The sequence below is a fragment of the Rhinopithecus bieti genome, unplaced genomic scaffold, assembly GCF_001698545.2.
Source record: "Rhinopithecus bieti isolate Rb0 unplaced genomic scaffold, ASM169854v2 scaffold_425, whole genome shotgun sequence".
Classification (NCBI taxonomy): Eukaryota; Metazoa; Chordata; class Mammalia; order Primates; family Cercopithecidae; genus Rhinopithecus; species Rhinopithecus bieti.
The window spans coordinates 941,534-959,211 of NW_016803361.1; the positions used below are offsets into that span (position 1 = coordinate 941,534).

General features: G+C 35.3%; 1 protein-coding gene across 1 annotated transcript in view; it reads left to right on the forward strand.

Annotated features, from left to right (window-relative positions):
* Positions 1–16,080, forward strand: part of LOC108534574 (ligand-dependent corepressor) — a 133,742-nt gene extending 117,662 nt beyond the window's left edge. Inside the window, 4 exon segments of the mRNA XM_017880036.1 lie at positions 314–601; positions 3,701–3,794; positions 6,552–7,400; positions 7,402–16,080. Coding sequence (XP_017735525.1) covers positions 314–601; positions 3,701–3,794; positions 6,552–7,400; positions 7,402–7,519 — 1,349 coding nt within the window. The 3' untranslated portion in view covers positions 7,520–16,080.
* Positions 16,081–17,678: the final 1,598 nt, after the last annotated feature.

Genomic DNA, 17,678 nt, shown 5'->3' on the forward strand with positions numbered 1-17,678 from the left:
CTAAGAGAAGGGTTTTGGGATTTCTGTGTCAGGTAAGTGATTCTTGCCCAGAAGATATTCTAGTTATTATCCCTTTATTTAATTTCATAATGTTCAATTATTATATGGGGGAAAATGTTTAGAATTATTTTAATGAAAATTTTATTTTAAAATCGACAACTCAAAAGCTTAGAAAATGTAAGTCAAAGGGGAGATACTATTTTAAGATAACTGCATTTTAAGAAAAATAAAATGAAATTTTATGTTTACTTGAAAGCTGTTTTTTTTTTAGTACATTGTCCCACTTTAAAAGTAAATAAATCTTTATTTACAGACAGTCCCTGGGTCTCCGACCCCAATATTCCCCTAGTGGCCCGTGAGATCATGCAGCGAATGATCCAACAATTTGCTGCTGAATATACCTCAAAAAATAGCTCTACTCAGGACCCCAGCCAGCCCAATAGCACAAAGAACCAAAGCCTGCCGAAAGCATCTCCAGTCACCGCCTCTCCCACGGCTGCAACTACTCAGAACCCTGTGCTCAGCAAACTTCTCATGGCTGACCAAGACTCACCTCTGGACCTTACTGTCAGAAAGTCTCAGTCAGAACCTAGCGAACAAGGTATGGTTTGATGTCAAGGTCTCCTCTATCTTATCAGAATACTTTAATTTGGGGAGAAAAAAAAAAAGCATTGGCAATTAGAGCATCAGCAGCAATAATAGCATAAAACTAATGTGATTTTAAATTATTTCTTATTATGCAGTGATGGAGAAGTACAGCTAAAGTTGTTACAGCCTTATCTGTCAGCAGTTCATGGTCATGATTGATGTACCACTCAGGAAAGTCAGGTGGTTAACAGTTGTCACTAATCTTTCATTTCCTTGATATTTATATAAGCATTTTATATTTTCCATAGTATTTTTATGTTTTTTAAAACTCCTATGAAAAAGTAAGTTTTCCTCTTAACTATAAATTTTCTAGGACTAGCACCTGTCTGAGAAATATGCCTCTATTTGTAAGTATAAGTTATATGCTCTGCAAATGAGATCATAAGGAAAAACATGTATTTGAATTTTGAAAAAGAAACTACTAGGGTTACAAATAGAGAAAGCAGCAAAACATACTTTAGGTTGTTAAATATATTCAGTGTTTTATAAATACAGAAACACATACATAAACACACATATCCACTGACTAACTTGAAAGTATTTCCAAAAGGGAATTTGTTGATGAGGACACTAATTAAGTGATGAAGTTAACAGGTTATCAGTTTTGTTTAGCAAATGTTTCTTGAGTCTCTGAAGTTTATTTTCTTCAGTAGGTATTCCTGTTGCTTTGTGATCTCATTTTACCTTTAATTTCACAAAAATTGAAGCAAGCATTTCAACTCAGCCACTGTTTGAACCACTACAAATTGTAAATTGGTGATGTCTGTACTAATGAGATTTTATTGTCATAGAAATCTTCAGTATACAGAAAGGTTATGAGATTATGTGGATTTATTGATGAGAAATACATGCTTATTTTGGAAAATACATTTAATTCTTAAATAACCTCTTTGAAATAAATTTTGAGTAGTTTTCCTTTGCTTTTATCCTTTTCCTGTGTGGTGAACAGCAAACAAAATATCTGAGTTCTGAGAGATTTATTGACAGGAGACTTCCTACTTGTTCACATTTCTCATGTACCTTTGGTTACCATATTTACAAAGTTGTATCTTTTTTATTGATGACTGTTTTCTTTTCCACAAATTGGTAGTTTTCATTAAAGATCTCTTCACTCTAAATATTACGTCAGAAGCTTCAGGTTTATATTAGGAGAATGACAACATAGAATTATATTTAAACTATTAATGGAGGTTAACATAAAATGATACCACTTAGTCTAATTTAACTGGTTATAACTACTGTTACACTTAAGAGATAATACATTGTATTGACAGCATGCTCTTACAAAGAGGAATTTGAACTACATGATAGCATTATAGTATGTAGACTTCAAATGAAGTAAAAAAATTTTAAATTATATTTCCTTAATGAATGTGTTTTCAACTAAAAGCATAATATTTTAGTGGTAGACTTAAAATATATTGCCTGTTTGATTAGACAAATTGACTATTTGACTTGTCTTTAAATAATAGTGTCTTTGGTTGGAAATGTTGTAAGCAGTACATTTGCTTCTTAGATGTATAATTGGGTTAGATGTCTAATAGGATAATTGGTTCTATAAGCTTATAATTATATTTTTAGAAATATTAGTGACTCTAAAGGATGAAACTCTTACTTACGAGTGTGGTGATTTTTTGTTTACAAACTCAGTTGCCTGTTTATTTCTAACAGCCTGAAATAAAATGTCCTCTGATACAATTTGTAAGTAGCTTCTACCCTGGGGTACTTTTTAAAAATGTAACTAGATTGTAAAACCCCTCTGCTGGCCAACTGAAAGTCAAAGACATTGTGTATTATCTTGTTCTGTTAATTTCGGTCAGAGTGGTAGCTTTAAAAGATTTCTTTTCCAGGTATTTCAATAAGGAGAAAAATTACTTTGAGGGAAAAAAGTCTTCTAATTTTATGTATTAATAACATGAATTTGCGATTTGGTTTAGTTGCAGTAAAAAATGGTTGTACTTCCAGGCTCTCATCAATATCAAGACAGTTCCATTCTTCTTTCTTTCAGCTTTCTTCACTAATTTTTAATGTCTTCTTAATTGAAAAATTCTTGCATTCATAAAATCCAGCAATTGAATTTTGAATCTCTGCAAATTTTTTTAAAAGACTGAATACAGTCCGGGTGCGGTGGCTCACACCTGTAATCCCAGCACTTTGGGAGGCCGAGGTGGACGGATCACCAGGTCAGGAGATCGAGACCATCCTGGCTAACACGGTGAAACCCTGTCTCTACTGAAAATACAAAAAATTAGCCGGGCGTGGTGGCGGGCGCCTGTAGTCCCAGCTACTCGGAAGGCTGAGGCGAGAGAATGGCGTGAACCCAGGAGGCGGAGCTTGCAGTGAGCCAAGATCATGCCACTGCACTCCAGCCTGGGCGACAGAGCGAGACTCCGTCTCAAAAAAAAAAAAAGGAAAAAAGATTGAATACAAGTATACATTTTTTTATAGTGGTCTAGAAAACTATTAGGACACACCCAAATCATAAATCATTAACTGATTCATCTTACAGACCATCTTGTTTAGTATATACATGTGCTTTAATGACAAAAACTTACATTTAAAAACAATTTTTATATCTTACTTAAAATTTTCTATATCCAACTTGTATGTACTTTTGGAGTTTCAGGTAGATTTAGCTCTTGAGGGATTTGGTTCTATAGTTTGTATGCCGCTGTGGGACATTAAAAACTTGTATGCTTTGATCAAGGAAAATTTAGAAAATGGAGTCTTAAAAATTCTGGTAACAGCGGACCTCATGCTATGTAAACTGCTATTTCTAGTATTTCACTGTATCTTAACATCTTCAGTAATATGTTTTACCTTTTCTTTTTGCCCCATTAATAATATATTTAGCACTTGAGGATATTAAGTATAACATGTCTTGCTAAATTTATGTTGCTTCAGGATTGAATTGATTCTATAACTCAAATATATGACTAGCGTATCTGCTTAGTTGAATAAGCCTACTTACTGCTTTTTCATTTTTAGCCTATTCAGTTTACATTTGCTCCTAGCTTTTAATATCCTCAGGTGTTTCTTTGTGTCTCTGCAGACGGTGTACTTGATCTGTCCACTAAGAAAAGTCCATGTGCTGGCAGCACTTCCCTGAGCCACTCTCCAGGCTGCTCCAGTACTCAAGGGAACGGGTAAGGGAGAATATTTGTAGCCTTACACAGTTTCATATAGATAATTCATCAAAGGTTGATGCCAGTCTCCCTTTTACATTTTAAAAAATAACCCTTCTAAGTAAGTCATTTATAAATATGGACCATAGATCAAGTAAAAATGCAATCTGTGCAAAGTAAAATTGGCTAGTACAGATGAGTTTTTGTCAGTTTAGTACAAATAGTAAATAACCATGAGTATGGCAATTATTTCTTTAGACTTTTTGTTGTGGCATGTTTTGGAGTGTGAAACTCAAGTTAAATAATTCTAAAGTTTAGATGTAAAGACAGTGTTATGTGTGCTGAAGCTGTTTAATGAAAATTGAGCTCCAATACTTGGTATCTCTAGTGGGATTTGTGTGTATGTGTGTTCATTTTTGTTTGTTTCTTTTGGGTTTGGTTTTGGTGGTTGATTTAAACTGTACTTTTTAACTCTGGCAGTTCAGAAAATGTAGTTTTCTGAAAGACTGATTGTAGATGTTGATGCATAACCATCTTAGGCTACCAAGACATTATTACTTGCTCAGTTTTGATAACTCTTAGGAGACTAAAGTAAATTCTCTGACTCCCTGATTTTGTAGTATAAGAACTGTCTTCTCCCTGTGTGTATCTAATAACCAACTAGAAAAGTCAGATATTAATAAAGACATTCAGATACCATGTTGAAAAAGCATTTCTATAAAACTGTGTGACAAAAAATCAACTTTATCTAGATATGAAAAAAAACTTGGTAAGTTTAAATTAGTTAATACTTAGTCTTATTTAACTTTCAGATTATGAGTGTGGGAAAGTTACTTAGATATTAAAGGAACAAGTGGATGCTAAGTGGACTAACCTTTTCCAACTTACTGTTAACTACCTTCAAATAGAAGGATTCCTTTACAGACTTCTAAAATCTCCCTTTCTCTAAAATTCCAAAACTTTTCATTTCCAGAAAGTATTAATTTAATCCATTATGCATAGTTTACTAATCTTTTTCTTAACCCTTTCTTTTCACTATGGTTTATACTAGATATAAGTCAGCATGTTCCCAAATCTTTGGGTTCTATTTATATATCAAAAGATACTTGAGCCAGGCGTGGTGGCTCATGCCTGTTATCCCAACACTTTGGGATGCTGAAGTGGGCAGATCACCTGAGGTCAGGAGTTCGAGACCAGCCTGGGCAACATGGCAAAACCCATTCTCTACTAAAAATACAAAAATTGGCCAGGCGTGGTGGTGTGCACCTGTAGTCCCAGCTACTCAGGAGGCTGAGTTGGGAGGATTGCTTGAGCCCAGAAGGTCACAGCTGCAGTGAGCAATGATCACAGCACTACACTCAAGCCTGGGTGACAGAGCGAGACCCAGTCTCCAAAAAAAAAAAAAAAAAAAAAAACCTTGAGTTGTGTAATTTAAGGACACATGTAAAAGTCCATGTGCAGTTTGCATAAACACATCCTTTGCTTAAGATTCACTGTAAACTTGGCTGCCAGGTTCATGTATTATATGGCTGAAGTTGCTTTTTTTATCCCTCTGAATGGAAAGTGTTTTCTACTGGTTTTATGGAAGAAAAATGCACCAATAGGATTGCCCATCTTTTAGTTGAATATTCAGTGTTATCCTAATTGTGTTACTGATGATAGTAGTCCCCATACAGTTTTGTAGAACATAACTGGTTTATCATTTCTGCGAAGCCCTGTTTTACGCCTAGTTAATGTAATCACCCCCTTGGGCGTGTTTTGCCACATGTCAGTCTTAATATTGATAATCTTTCTCTATTGTGAAAGTCAAAACCTTACGAATTAACTTTGTCTAAATAATTGATTTTTTAAACATTATTTGAAAGCCGTCCATTTGAAATTTCAAAATAGGTGTTTGATATTTCAAGAAGGGAGGTTTTTTTTAAGCCAGAGAAAACTGCTAAAAACTTGTTTATATCCCTCTGACAGTAATTACTTTGAGTAGAACTTAAGGGTTAAATAAAGAGTAATTTCTTTTAAGCTTGGATTATTTCAAATGGAAAATCATGATACTCATGTATCTGCAACTAGTAGTGTTTTAAAATGAAGACGTGTGGTAAGTTATAATGCAATGGGTCTTTTGGTTTGGTTTGTTGGGGAGTTTTTTTTTTTCTCCTTTGGGGCTGTTAGCCATATATACATATTTTTCCCCCCCAAGCAAAATAAGCAATATTATTTGGAATTGTTTGCTTTTTGATGATGAATATCAACTTGTTTGTGGGATAAATGAGCAATTATCTATGGGTTCCAGTAATGTATATGGTTTCAGTTTTAAAACTAGTTGTCATGAATGTTGAATATATTGAATTAAAATAACTAATTTGGCTTACTCTTTTATTACTGTACTTGTTTAGTGGTAACGTCACATTGGCAACACAATTCTGTGTAGATCTATGGAGACTGATGATTACTTTGTAATTAATAATTAAGATGCTATTTTCAGACAGTTGCGCGAAACTTTTTCTCCGAAAATTTGTGAACCCAACCAGAGACCAGCTGACAGGTTTAATTTTCTTTGCCCAAAAGCTCCTGATTTTTTTTCTTTTCCTTTTCCTTTTTTGTGAACAAGTTTTAAAACTAACTGCCGAGACCATTTTTTTTTAATTTTAGAGAAAAATAAATAAATAACACAAAGTGATGTTACCCAAGCAAGGCCTTCTAATAAAGGAGTGGTCCCCTCACCCATCCCTCCCTACCTGTGCAAGTCCTGCTCACATCAGTTTCCTTCCATCCAATTAGGCGACCTGGGAGACCCAGCCAGTACCGCCCAGACGGACTTCGGAGTGGTGATGGGGTACCTCCAAGAAGCTTACAGGATGGAACCAGGGAAGGTTTTGGACACTCCACATCACTCAAAGTTCCACTGGCTCGATCCCTGCAGATTAGTGAAGAACTACTGAGCAGAAACCAATTGTCCACAGCTGCCAGCCTTGGGCCATCTGGATTACAGAATCATGGACAACACTTAATATTATCCAGGGAAGCCTCTTGGGCAAAACCACATTACGAGTTCAACCTCAGCCGTATGAAGTTCAGGGGAAATGGTGCACTCAGCAACATCAGTGACCTTCCTTTTCTTGCAGAAAACTCTGCTTTTCCAAAAATGGCACTTCAAGCAAAACAAGATGGAAAAAAGGATGTGAGCCATTCATCTCCTGTAGATTTAAAGATACCACAAGTTCGAGGAATGGATCTTTCTTGGGAGTCTCGCACTGGTGATCAGTACAGCTATAGCTCTTTGGTAATGGGTTCACAAACGGAGAGCGCGCTTAGTAAAAAATTAAGGGCTATTCTTCCAAAACAAAATAGAAAAAGCATGTTAGATGCTGGACCCGATTCTTGGGGCTCAGATGCTGAGCAGTCTACCTCTGGACAGCCATATCCCACATCGGATCAAGAAGGAGACCCTGGCTCCAAGCAGCCTCGGAAGAAAAGAGGGCGTTACAGACAGTACAACAGTGAGATACTGGAGGAAGCAATCTCAGTGGTTATGAGTGGAAAAATGAGTGTTTCCAAAGCTCAGAGTATTTATGGGATTCCCCACAGTACACTGGAGTACAAAGTAAAGGAGAGGCTGGGCACTTTGAAAACCCTCCAAAGAAAAGATGAAATTAATGAGGTCGGAGGGGCCAGATGTTTCTGTAAAGATTGAATTAGATCCCCAGGGAGAGGCAGCACAAAGTGCAAATGAATCAAAAAACGAGTAGGAATACTGTAGAGTGCCAATTACTGTACAAACTGGGTGAGCACTACTGCATCATTGTTCAGCTGTCATTGCTTGCACGTAATTTCATTTACTGTGACACTTGTTTCTTTGCAGATTTTGCATTGACTTGTGTGTACAGAGATGAAATGTGCATTCTGAATGTTGCATATTTTAAATTTTTCATGTGCAGTATGGCTCGGAATATGTTTGGCCTTTTGCATGTTTCTCTACAAAAGAGAATTGAGTTACCTCACAGAGAACAGATACATGGAAGTGGACTCCTTGCCTGTAGAGCCTGCATGCTTTTTTGTTTTGTTTTGTTTTTTTGTTTTTTCTTAAGTTATATTTGTTTTACTTTTAAAAAAGAAGAGGAAAAAAAGCCCCTTTTAGAAACTACGTCTGTCATACTGGGAGCTTTATCACTGCAAATTGGAAAGCCATCTTATAATACAAAATTACTCACATTTTTCATCTACGATTCAACTAATTGAAGGATTAAACTAAAGAAAAAACTAAGAAGAACAATGAACCTTTGAATTTGAGAAATTTGGTTATTCACTGACATAATTATTGGGTCATTTATAGTTACATTTTGTAATTTTCTTCTCACTATTAAATTTACTTAACAAATTAGCAAGCTATTAGTGCTCACCCAGAGGGGAAGGCGGTGGAAAATGTGCACACACTACCTTCAGAAATGCTTCAGTTAATTACTTTGAACACTACCTTTGCTGTAATTTCATTTGAGATTTTCTAAGGGTAGAATTTGGTCTCACCAACAAGTGAGGATATAGCCTTATCTCATGGAGGACGAGCTCCGTATTTACTCAGGAGCAGTCAGGGTACATTACATAAAACAATGGAGGATGCATCATTTTAGCAAACTAGGTTTCTTTGTAATCTTCAGTCCTTTTACAGAATTGATGTGCTAACTGACTGAATATCGTTGCAGCAACTAGATTAAGATATTCAAGATCTGTTTATTGGGGATGGGAGAAATAGGGAAAGAAATGTGTGTAAGTAATTTTATGATATTGCAAAAGTGATACTTAAATTTTACAGCCTCAGTAGTCTGCCCAGTATCCACGTTAATGAAGGATCCATGTTTGTAGTGAGAGAAAAAAAAAACAACCCCAAGGTAACCTGATAAGATTTAGGATGCATATCAGTTCTAACAATAATTCAATCAGAAGTCAAACTCATTGGAATTCCTTTTTTAACTGATCCAAATACTAGTAGAAGGGTGGGAGAGATTTCCTTTTTTTTTTTTTTTTTTTTTTTTTTTTTTAATTTTGTTGGTTAACAATTGTTTTCTCTTTTTTTGGCATCCTACATAATACCCCTTCTTGACTTTTCTGATAATTAGCTGATATTCATGGTTGTTTAGCACACAGTTCAGGACCTTTGAGATCATGTTTGTATAAGCACTCCTTGAAGAATATCTTAAGCTTTTTTTGAGATGGGCTTTTAAAATGAAAGTAAGGAAAGTTTATTTTCTGCGGTTTTTGCAAGAATAAGCAAAGCCCATGGAATTTAATTTTTCATTGTGATCAGATTAAAATTACTATTTGTGCAAAACAAAATCCACACCACATATATTGTATATTCTAATCTGCTGAGAAAGGTGGTCAGGCCCTTCTAAATGCTTAACCAAAAACAAACATTGGAGTTTCAGTATTTAAAATAACATTAAACTTGGAGCGTTGGTTAGATGTTGATTTCAGATGGATGCTAACAGTTTGAGGGGAGGTCCAGATATTTCCAAGGCATAAATTTTTGCCTGGAAACTTTGGAGCAACTAATTAAATTAGGTTAAGTTTTCCCTCAGCAACCTGTGTGTTCAAAGGTTAGGCACACCATTGCTGTTATTAAAATACATGCACTGCTCATTCTTGACATAGCTTGGGTGTGGGTTCCTCTTGGTTATTTTGTGTAGCAGTTTAATCAGTGGATAACTGAGCCTGTTTCCCCTTAGATTTCTAGACTTCTTAACAGAAAAAACAGTTTGGGTTCAGTAGCATTTTATGATTCTACAATATTTTGTCACCTAGCTGGAAGTTGCAATAAAAATTCCTTATGAAATGTATGGTTTTCATCTACAATTGAAGGAAATCTTAGAAAGTTTGCTGAAAGCAAAGGACTAAGTTTATGAAGGAACGCCTCCTTTGTTACACACTTAAGAATTTGTCAGCACACAATTAATTGCAGCCATAGTACCTTTTTGTGTAATGTTTGGGATATTCAGTAGCCCAGGATTGCTGCAAAAAGGTTCTTTGAGAAAATTAATTTGTGCTTGCTTTTATCCCGTCTCAGAAAGGCATCACTAAAGGCCCATTAAAAATCTGGCCCTAAAAGTTCAACTTTTGTAGAGTTTACTGTTCAGAGAGGTTTAATCCTATGTGGTAGTCTATATAAGTGATGTATGAGTTGAGTTATGTAAATTTTGTCATTGTAGTGTACATGGAGTGATCATTTTACTAACATAAATATTTTCTATGTGTGTTTCAGTGGATGACAATCGAGCAGCAGAAGAATGGTGTGCCTACCCTTTAATGCTGCAGTTTAAATAAGAGAACTTGTATTGTGTCATTTCAGATTGTAGGCTGAGAGTTGTAAATAGTGAAAATTTGAGTACTTCTATTATTTGTTTTGGTTAGAAAGTGAATTTAAAAAACAAACCAAACTCTAAACTTTCTCAGATTAAAAGTCCTGAGACCTGAAGATTGTAATATTCATGTCTGTGAAGCTTTTAAACATTACACTTGAGATCAGTCATGACTTGATATTCAGGTAAATTTTCTTTTCCAAGAAGCTTTTGAATAAGCATATTTCCTCCAAAGGTCTCTCTCTTTCTCTCTCTTTTTTTGAGTGTAGATTATTTTAAAGCACTAATTGCATTACATTGGTAACTGCAATATAAAATAGCCATTATTGTTTTGTGAAGCATGGTTGAAATTAGCTAGTGGTCCCTTTTAAATTTCATGAGCCTCTCAAAAAAGAAAACTTTAAAAAAAAAAACAAAACAAAAAGCTGCTGGAATATTTCGAAAGATATATATTTTACCTTATTATAGGTTTTGTAAAGTTAGTTTGTAATATTCAGGTGCACTTTTAATGTTAAATTTTGTGTTCAGAGTTCCATTATACCATGTATTTCTCGGAGGTGGCTCATCACACGGCTGACTGGCAGTCTTGGTGCCGCAGTGATTCCTTAATATTTGATTTATCTCTTGATTTGCCACTATTCTGTATTGGCACTTTCAGTGTAGATATTCTGGTTTGGGGATGTCCTCACAAATGTGTAATAGAGATTGGTCTACTTAGCACGCTTAATTTCTGCTAATCAGAGTTTTGCATGGCCCAAACAACAGTTGACCGTTTTTATGGTATGGGAAAGTGTAGTTCACAACTGTCTTTGTCATGAAAGCTGTTTTTCCTCACATTTTCCAGTAGGCAGATAACATTACTTAAATTATTAATATATAACACTCTTGGAACTATTGATAGGAAATAATGTATTTAAAATAATTTTTTGCATTTTCAGAGAACCTTGATATTATAGGGTAGATACGCTATGGCACTATAAAATCAAAAACACTAATTCTGTGCAAGGATATCTAGTTGGTATTTTTATCTTTAGCTTTCTCATTTCTGAGACAGCGTGGTCATCCAGCTTGACAGTAATGTAGTATATTACTTTGGTCAGTGGGCTTATAAGTGACTCTGAATTATGTTTGTGATGAGCTATACACTTTTTTTCTGTTCCCCAAATACCATGAAGGACAAAGTCACTCTTTCAGGAAAAATAATTTATATTTGTGTATAATACTTTTTAATATTAAGTTTGTTGTTCTGAAGTTTAGATGTTGCTTGATAAACCTTTGCTGCAGCAGATCATGAATATGAGTAAGGCTTTGTGTGATAATAGGGGTCCTTATGTGAAGTTAATTACTGTTCAGTTCTGGTGAGCAAGCTCAACAAGTGTGAAGTGTGTATTAGCTTTATTTGGTACACTTTTACTTTACAATATTGAAGTGCTTTTAGAACTCTGGTTATCTTATATAAACCATTACCTCAACCAATTGGCATTTCTTTTCCCCAACATTTATCTTAGCTATAGTATGAGCTATGTGGGATCAGATGGTAAAAACTATAAAAGGCACAATGAGAAGTTTAGTTCCCAAGTTTCGGAGAGAACTCTAAATTAGACTAAAAACAACTACCTGTTAACACCAATATCATAACTACCTTCTGTCATTAGGCAGTACATAGCAACCTTTGAGCTGCTAGTGAGCTATCTGTTCTCCCTCTACCCCCAAGTAAGCACACAGTGCCAGGCCTGGTTCTAAGCCTTTGTGATTCTTTTACATCTCATTGACCCATAATAGTGAAGCATGGATTCGTTTCTTTTCATAAAACAAATTGAGTCAGCTTGATGTCAGAAGCTGAAAATATTTTGAGTAGTTGTAGCAGTTACATGACAGATCGGCATCATTAACAGCTTTTATCTTTGTAGATTTCCTTTTGAGACCATGTATTTTTGCCTTTATAATTCTTTCATTAAATGCCAGAGGTTGTTTTCATATTAACCAGTCTTTTCTGTGTATTCAGGTTGCTGTCACTGGTGATAGAATATGGCAATAGACAGAATTGTGCTCCACTTTATGTTTTATAGGAGATATTGAAAGTTATACGTTAAATTTTGGCCTTCTTGAAGATATCAAAGATTGTTTTCCTTGTTACCTTTAATTAGAATTTGGTCTTCATTAATGCTTTGGTCAGGCTAGTATTACTAAAAACTTGATGGCTTCAGCAGAACAGCCCATTTAGGAGACTACTAAGCTATCTAGGAATTTTTTAAAGAAAATTAATTGCTTTCAAAATCTGCAAAGGAAAAACGTATAATTGTGGTACAAAGAAGACAGAACTCCAGGCTCTTTCTTCTTAGTTTATTTTGGTTTAATTCTGTACTGGAGACTTGAATAGCATTTGTGAACATGGTGATGGAAAGAAAAATAGAGGACATTATTTGTGTATCCTCATTCCTGAATAATCTTGCAGTCACCTTTTAAAGAAGCAGACGTTAGCCCTGTAACACAACACTGTAGCTATAAGCCCTAAGTGTTCGGAAGGAGATTGGGGTAGGGAGGGTGGAGTAGGATGGAAAAAGCATGTAGACTTCTGAGAAGAGGCCAAAAATTCTGCCCTGTGATACTAAAATGAGTCACAAGTTAATATGGTGAAGTTACGCCATCTTGATTTGATAGAAAAATCTTTTAGATTGTTTAAAAATGAGAATTGAGGCTAATTAATGTTGATTTGACAATAGAGCATGAGCTAATTCTGCAGCTGTTTGGGGGGTAATTTTACGGTTTCCAGTTCATTTAGAGCTGTATCAAGAAAAGCTAAAAAGCAAGCACTTTTAGTTAATCATAGATTTATTGGATGTAGCAAATATTATTATAATATTTAATCTCTATTATTTGAATGTGGAAATGAACTTTTTTACCCCATCTTGAACTGTCATTGAACATGCTCAAGATGATCAACACTGGAAATGACCCTACACACATACCAAAAAAATCTAAAGCAGTAAGACATATTTGAAGATCCATACCTCTTAAACTTTTTAGATTTGTCTTGGGAAAGAATTTATGAACCTGTAACCAGTATTAGTGCAGTCTTGGGTTCCTTGTTCTGCATAATTGCACCCTTTCTCAGGTATGTCCTGACAACATAAATTTTAAAATAATCTCTTTAGAGATTAGATTCTCAGTGGATAGTGTGTAAGGGGACTAGGGGTGGGGGGCTGGGAGTAGTTGGACACAGGACACTGACACAGTAGAGCAGGGATTTTTAACAGTCAATAGCCAAATAGAATTTCAATCTACAATATTTTTACCCCCTCAGAATGAGCGAAACAACTTCTATTATTTGGTATGCTCGGTGCTACACTCCTAAAAGTCTTTTTTTTTTCATCCAGGTGGCTTTTTTTATTTTTCCTGCTTGGTGGTGGAAGGTTATATAGCAAACTTCACTGTCACTAGGAAAGCACTTGTCCAAAATGTTTAAAGTACTAGAAAAGGGATAATTCAGCACTTTTTCTGTTACAACACTAAAGTCTTAATTTATCTTCAGAGTCTTAGGTACTGTAAGTTTTAGGGTGATTATTTAGAAATATAAAACATACTACATAATATGGGGTCAGATCACATTTATATAAATCTTATTTTAAAAAAAGACAATAACATTTTGTACCTTTCTAGCAATTCCAAGTGATTGCCTCATTTTCTCTTATTAAGCATTTCAAGCTTAAGAATTTGGAATTTGAGAGAAGGTGAGGGGGAAGATTCCCCAAAATAAGAATTTGTTTCAGACCATTTTAGAAAAATAAATCACTAGGAAAATGGGTAGGGATTCTCTCCCCTTTAAGTCTTCAGGGAATGAGCAGTATTTAGAATCTTTGGCTGAAATTCAAGCCTTTTACTTTGTAAATTTTAATATTAATTCACTGACATGCTTTTACACCAGAGGACTGAAAATGGATCTTAATGTTTTTAAGTTGTGGAAGGGTATATTTCTAAAACAAGGGGGGGATGATTAACTAGGTTAGTATTACCAGCATTAGTAAGTTTAAGGAATTTTAGTATGTAATAGCAAAGTGTTTGATTAAAAGTCTAATCCTATATTGCTAGTCGAAATTAGTTACATTCTGATCTAGGAATGATAATAGTCATTGGATATTGATATGCCGTGCTGTCAGAAAACCAGACTAAGATAGAAACCTTTATCTGACTCCCACATGTTGTTTGTTCTGGTGGGATGTATACTTTACAGCAGCTTATTGCTGCTTTGAAAAAAAATGTATAAACTATACATTTGGAGTGTTTGCATATAATTCTTTATAACCTCCACTTAAAGCTGTCAGACATTGGTATTTTATCAGTCCATACTGTTGAATAAAACTAATGTTCTTAGGAATCCAGCTTGTACACACTGTTTAAAAACCCTCAGGGACAGTTTACACACTCTTCTCACTCAATTCAGGTACTTTGATGCTATTCTTAAACCTAACAGTGACTTGTATTTTTCTGTTTTGCTTTTATTTCAACGTGCTGGTAGCACATCTGATGAATGTCAACTTTAAAAACTCAGTTCAGGTATCCAGGTATAACTCAGCCAAACAGATTTTAAAGCTGCATATAACTCTCCAGCACATGGTGCCTCACACTCTTATAGTGGCATTCTATATATTCAGTTATTACTACTGAGCAGATAATATGGGGGTTCCTGTTAACAGTGTATTTTTTTTTAAAGTACATAAATGTATAGCCAGCACACTACACACACACACACACACTCACACACACACACACACACACACACACACACACAGTTAAACTATAATAATTTTTAAATGCCACTAATAGCCAGCACAACTAAAACAAAAGACATTCCTAACTGCTCTGTAAGCTGTTAACAGATGCAGTTCCTTCTTGATGTGGCTCTTGCTTCTTCGCGATAACTACTACTAAATTCAAGCACTGGTCCTTGGGTGTCTGACCTCTACATTCTAGTTTATGCAATGTCTTTAGAGAATTTTGTGCACTGGCCACTGTGATGGAACCATTGGGCCAGGAGTGCTTTGAGTTTATCAGTAGTGATTCTGCCAAAGTTGGTGTTGTAACATGAGTATGTAAAATGTCAAAAAAAATTAGCAGAGGTCTAGGTCTGCATATCAGCAGACAGTTTTGTCAGTGTATTTTGTAGCCTTGAAGTTCTCAGTGACAAGTTTTTTCTGATGCGAAGTTCTAATTCCAGTGTTTTAGTACTTTGCATCTTTAACGTTAAGACTTGTCTCTTAAAATTACTTTTGTTTTCTGCAGTACTATCTGTGGTTAACAAAATAGATTATTCCTCTGCTTTAATATTTGATATCTTACATCTAAAATAAATTCTCTCCACATATAAAACCCATAGTCTTTGGAGATATGGAAAATGGCATCTTTCAGATTTCTAGAAGTTCAAGTGTCATACAACAAAACAGGAACCCCCTTTACTCTTATGGACCTCATTTCAATATACTGTTTACAGTTTGATGGAATTGTATAATTTAATATTTCTCTTGTACTGTAGTTTATATTTATTTACAGATTTTTTTTGTACTGTGTGATTTGAACTTTTTGTTCCTCGCTATGATCAATGTTTATGTAGTAGAGCACTTATGATCACAAATTAAGTTTTTTGGTTTGATTGCACTACATTAAATTTTTTAATGCAGTTCTGATTTTTGACTGGACTAAAACTGTGTCTTAATGTATGTGATGAGTACTTAAAATTTTAATCCATGTGGTCCCCCCCTTTTTTGTTTTTTTTTTTTTCTGCATTGTACGTCAAAAGCGCTAGTTCTTTCGTGCATGTGTAAGATTTAATGGTTCCATTGTATAATTTGACCATGACATTTTGGAGAAACATTCCCAGCTGTAATGTTGTGTATGGTAGTTCTCACTGGATGCTAGACTTTGCAAAACCACTATTCTTCTAATAAATTTTGTTGTGAAAACTGTTTTAAAGCTTGGTTTCTACTTCCTAAGATTTTAGTGCTTTTGAAAATTCACAAAATGGGTAAGAGTTGGATTGTACTCCAACTCTAAATACAAATGGTAATCAAAGTGATTTTTTGTGATAAATTCTTTCTAGATGAAATCTCTTAAAGTTACTGCTATGAGATTCTGCTTTCATAATTCAGGTGCAATACTGCCTTGTAACTCAGTGTCTTTACTCATTTGATACCTCGGCGCTCAGATTACCTCAGTTTTCTTTATTGGGTTATTCATTTTAAAAAATGTATTCAGTTAAACAAGATACAGTGATGTTTTCATAATACCTTCTTCTGTCTTGAGTGAGTTTTGTATAATTTTCTTAAGAGTATAAAACTTAATGCCAGGATTCCTTATCAGAAAATAATAGTGACTATTTTTTGTTTGCTGTTTTCTTGAGGCATACGTATGAAAGCAACATTGTCAGTCAATTAAGGTTATATAGTAGTTCTCATTCTTGGCAGGATACTGGTAATTCCTTTTACCAGAAGACATAAAGAACAGAGTATATGTTGGTCAACATTTAATTTTTTTTTTTTTTGGAGACAGAGTCTCACTCTGTCACCCAGGCTGGAATGCAGTGGCCCAATCTCAGCTCACTGCAAGCTCCACTTCCCGGGTTCACACCATTCTCCTGCCTCCGCCTCCCGAGTAGCTGGGACTACAGGCGCCCTCCACCATGCCCGGCTAATTTTTTAATATTTTTAGTAGAGATGGGGTTTCACCACTTGGCCAGGATGGTCTGGATCTCCTGACCTCATGATCCACCCGCCTCAGCCTCCCAAAGTGCTGGGATTACAGATGTGAGCCACCGCGCCCAGCCTTAAATTGTTTTTAGAAATTAAATGTGTAAAGAAACTTTGCATTATAAAGTGGTGCCTTTTCTAAAGTGGTTAGGAGAGCTGAATTCTAGTACATTATGATTAGAAATAAGAGAAATACAGTTCAGAAAACTGCTTTTTCAAGCTCATGATATAATTACCTGTAGGCAGTTTGAAGTGATTTTTGATAATTTGTAATGGTGGTTTTGGTTTTGTTTGTTTTTTGAGATGGAGTCTCGCTCTGTCACCCATGCTGGAGTGCAGTGGTGCGATCTTGGCTCACTGCAACTTCCATCTCCTGGGTTTAAGCAATTCTTCTGTCTCAGCCTCCCGAGTAACTGGGACTGCAGGCGCATCCACCACGCCTAGCTAATTTTTTTTGTATTTTTAGTAGAGACAGGGTTTCACCATATTGGTCAGGCTGGTCTTGAACTTCTGACCTCAGATGATCCACCTGCCTTAGCCTCCCAAAGTGCTGGGATTACAGGTGTGAGCCACCGCACCTGGCCTCTAATGGTGTTTTATATTTAAAGATGATGCTATTGTTGTTAATTGGTCTAATTTATCTTTTAATAGTTTTTGTCACAGACTGGCTATCTAGCTGTTTTCTGCCTTTGGTCTGATGTTTATAAAATAGCAATTTATGTTAGTACTACAGACTTGTTCTGTTGGCTTTATTTGATCCCCTTAATTATGCCACATACTTAATCAAATTTTTTTTAGAAAGCTAATTATTTTGG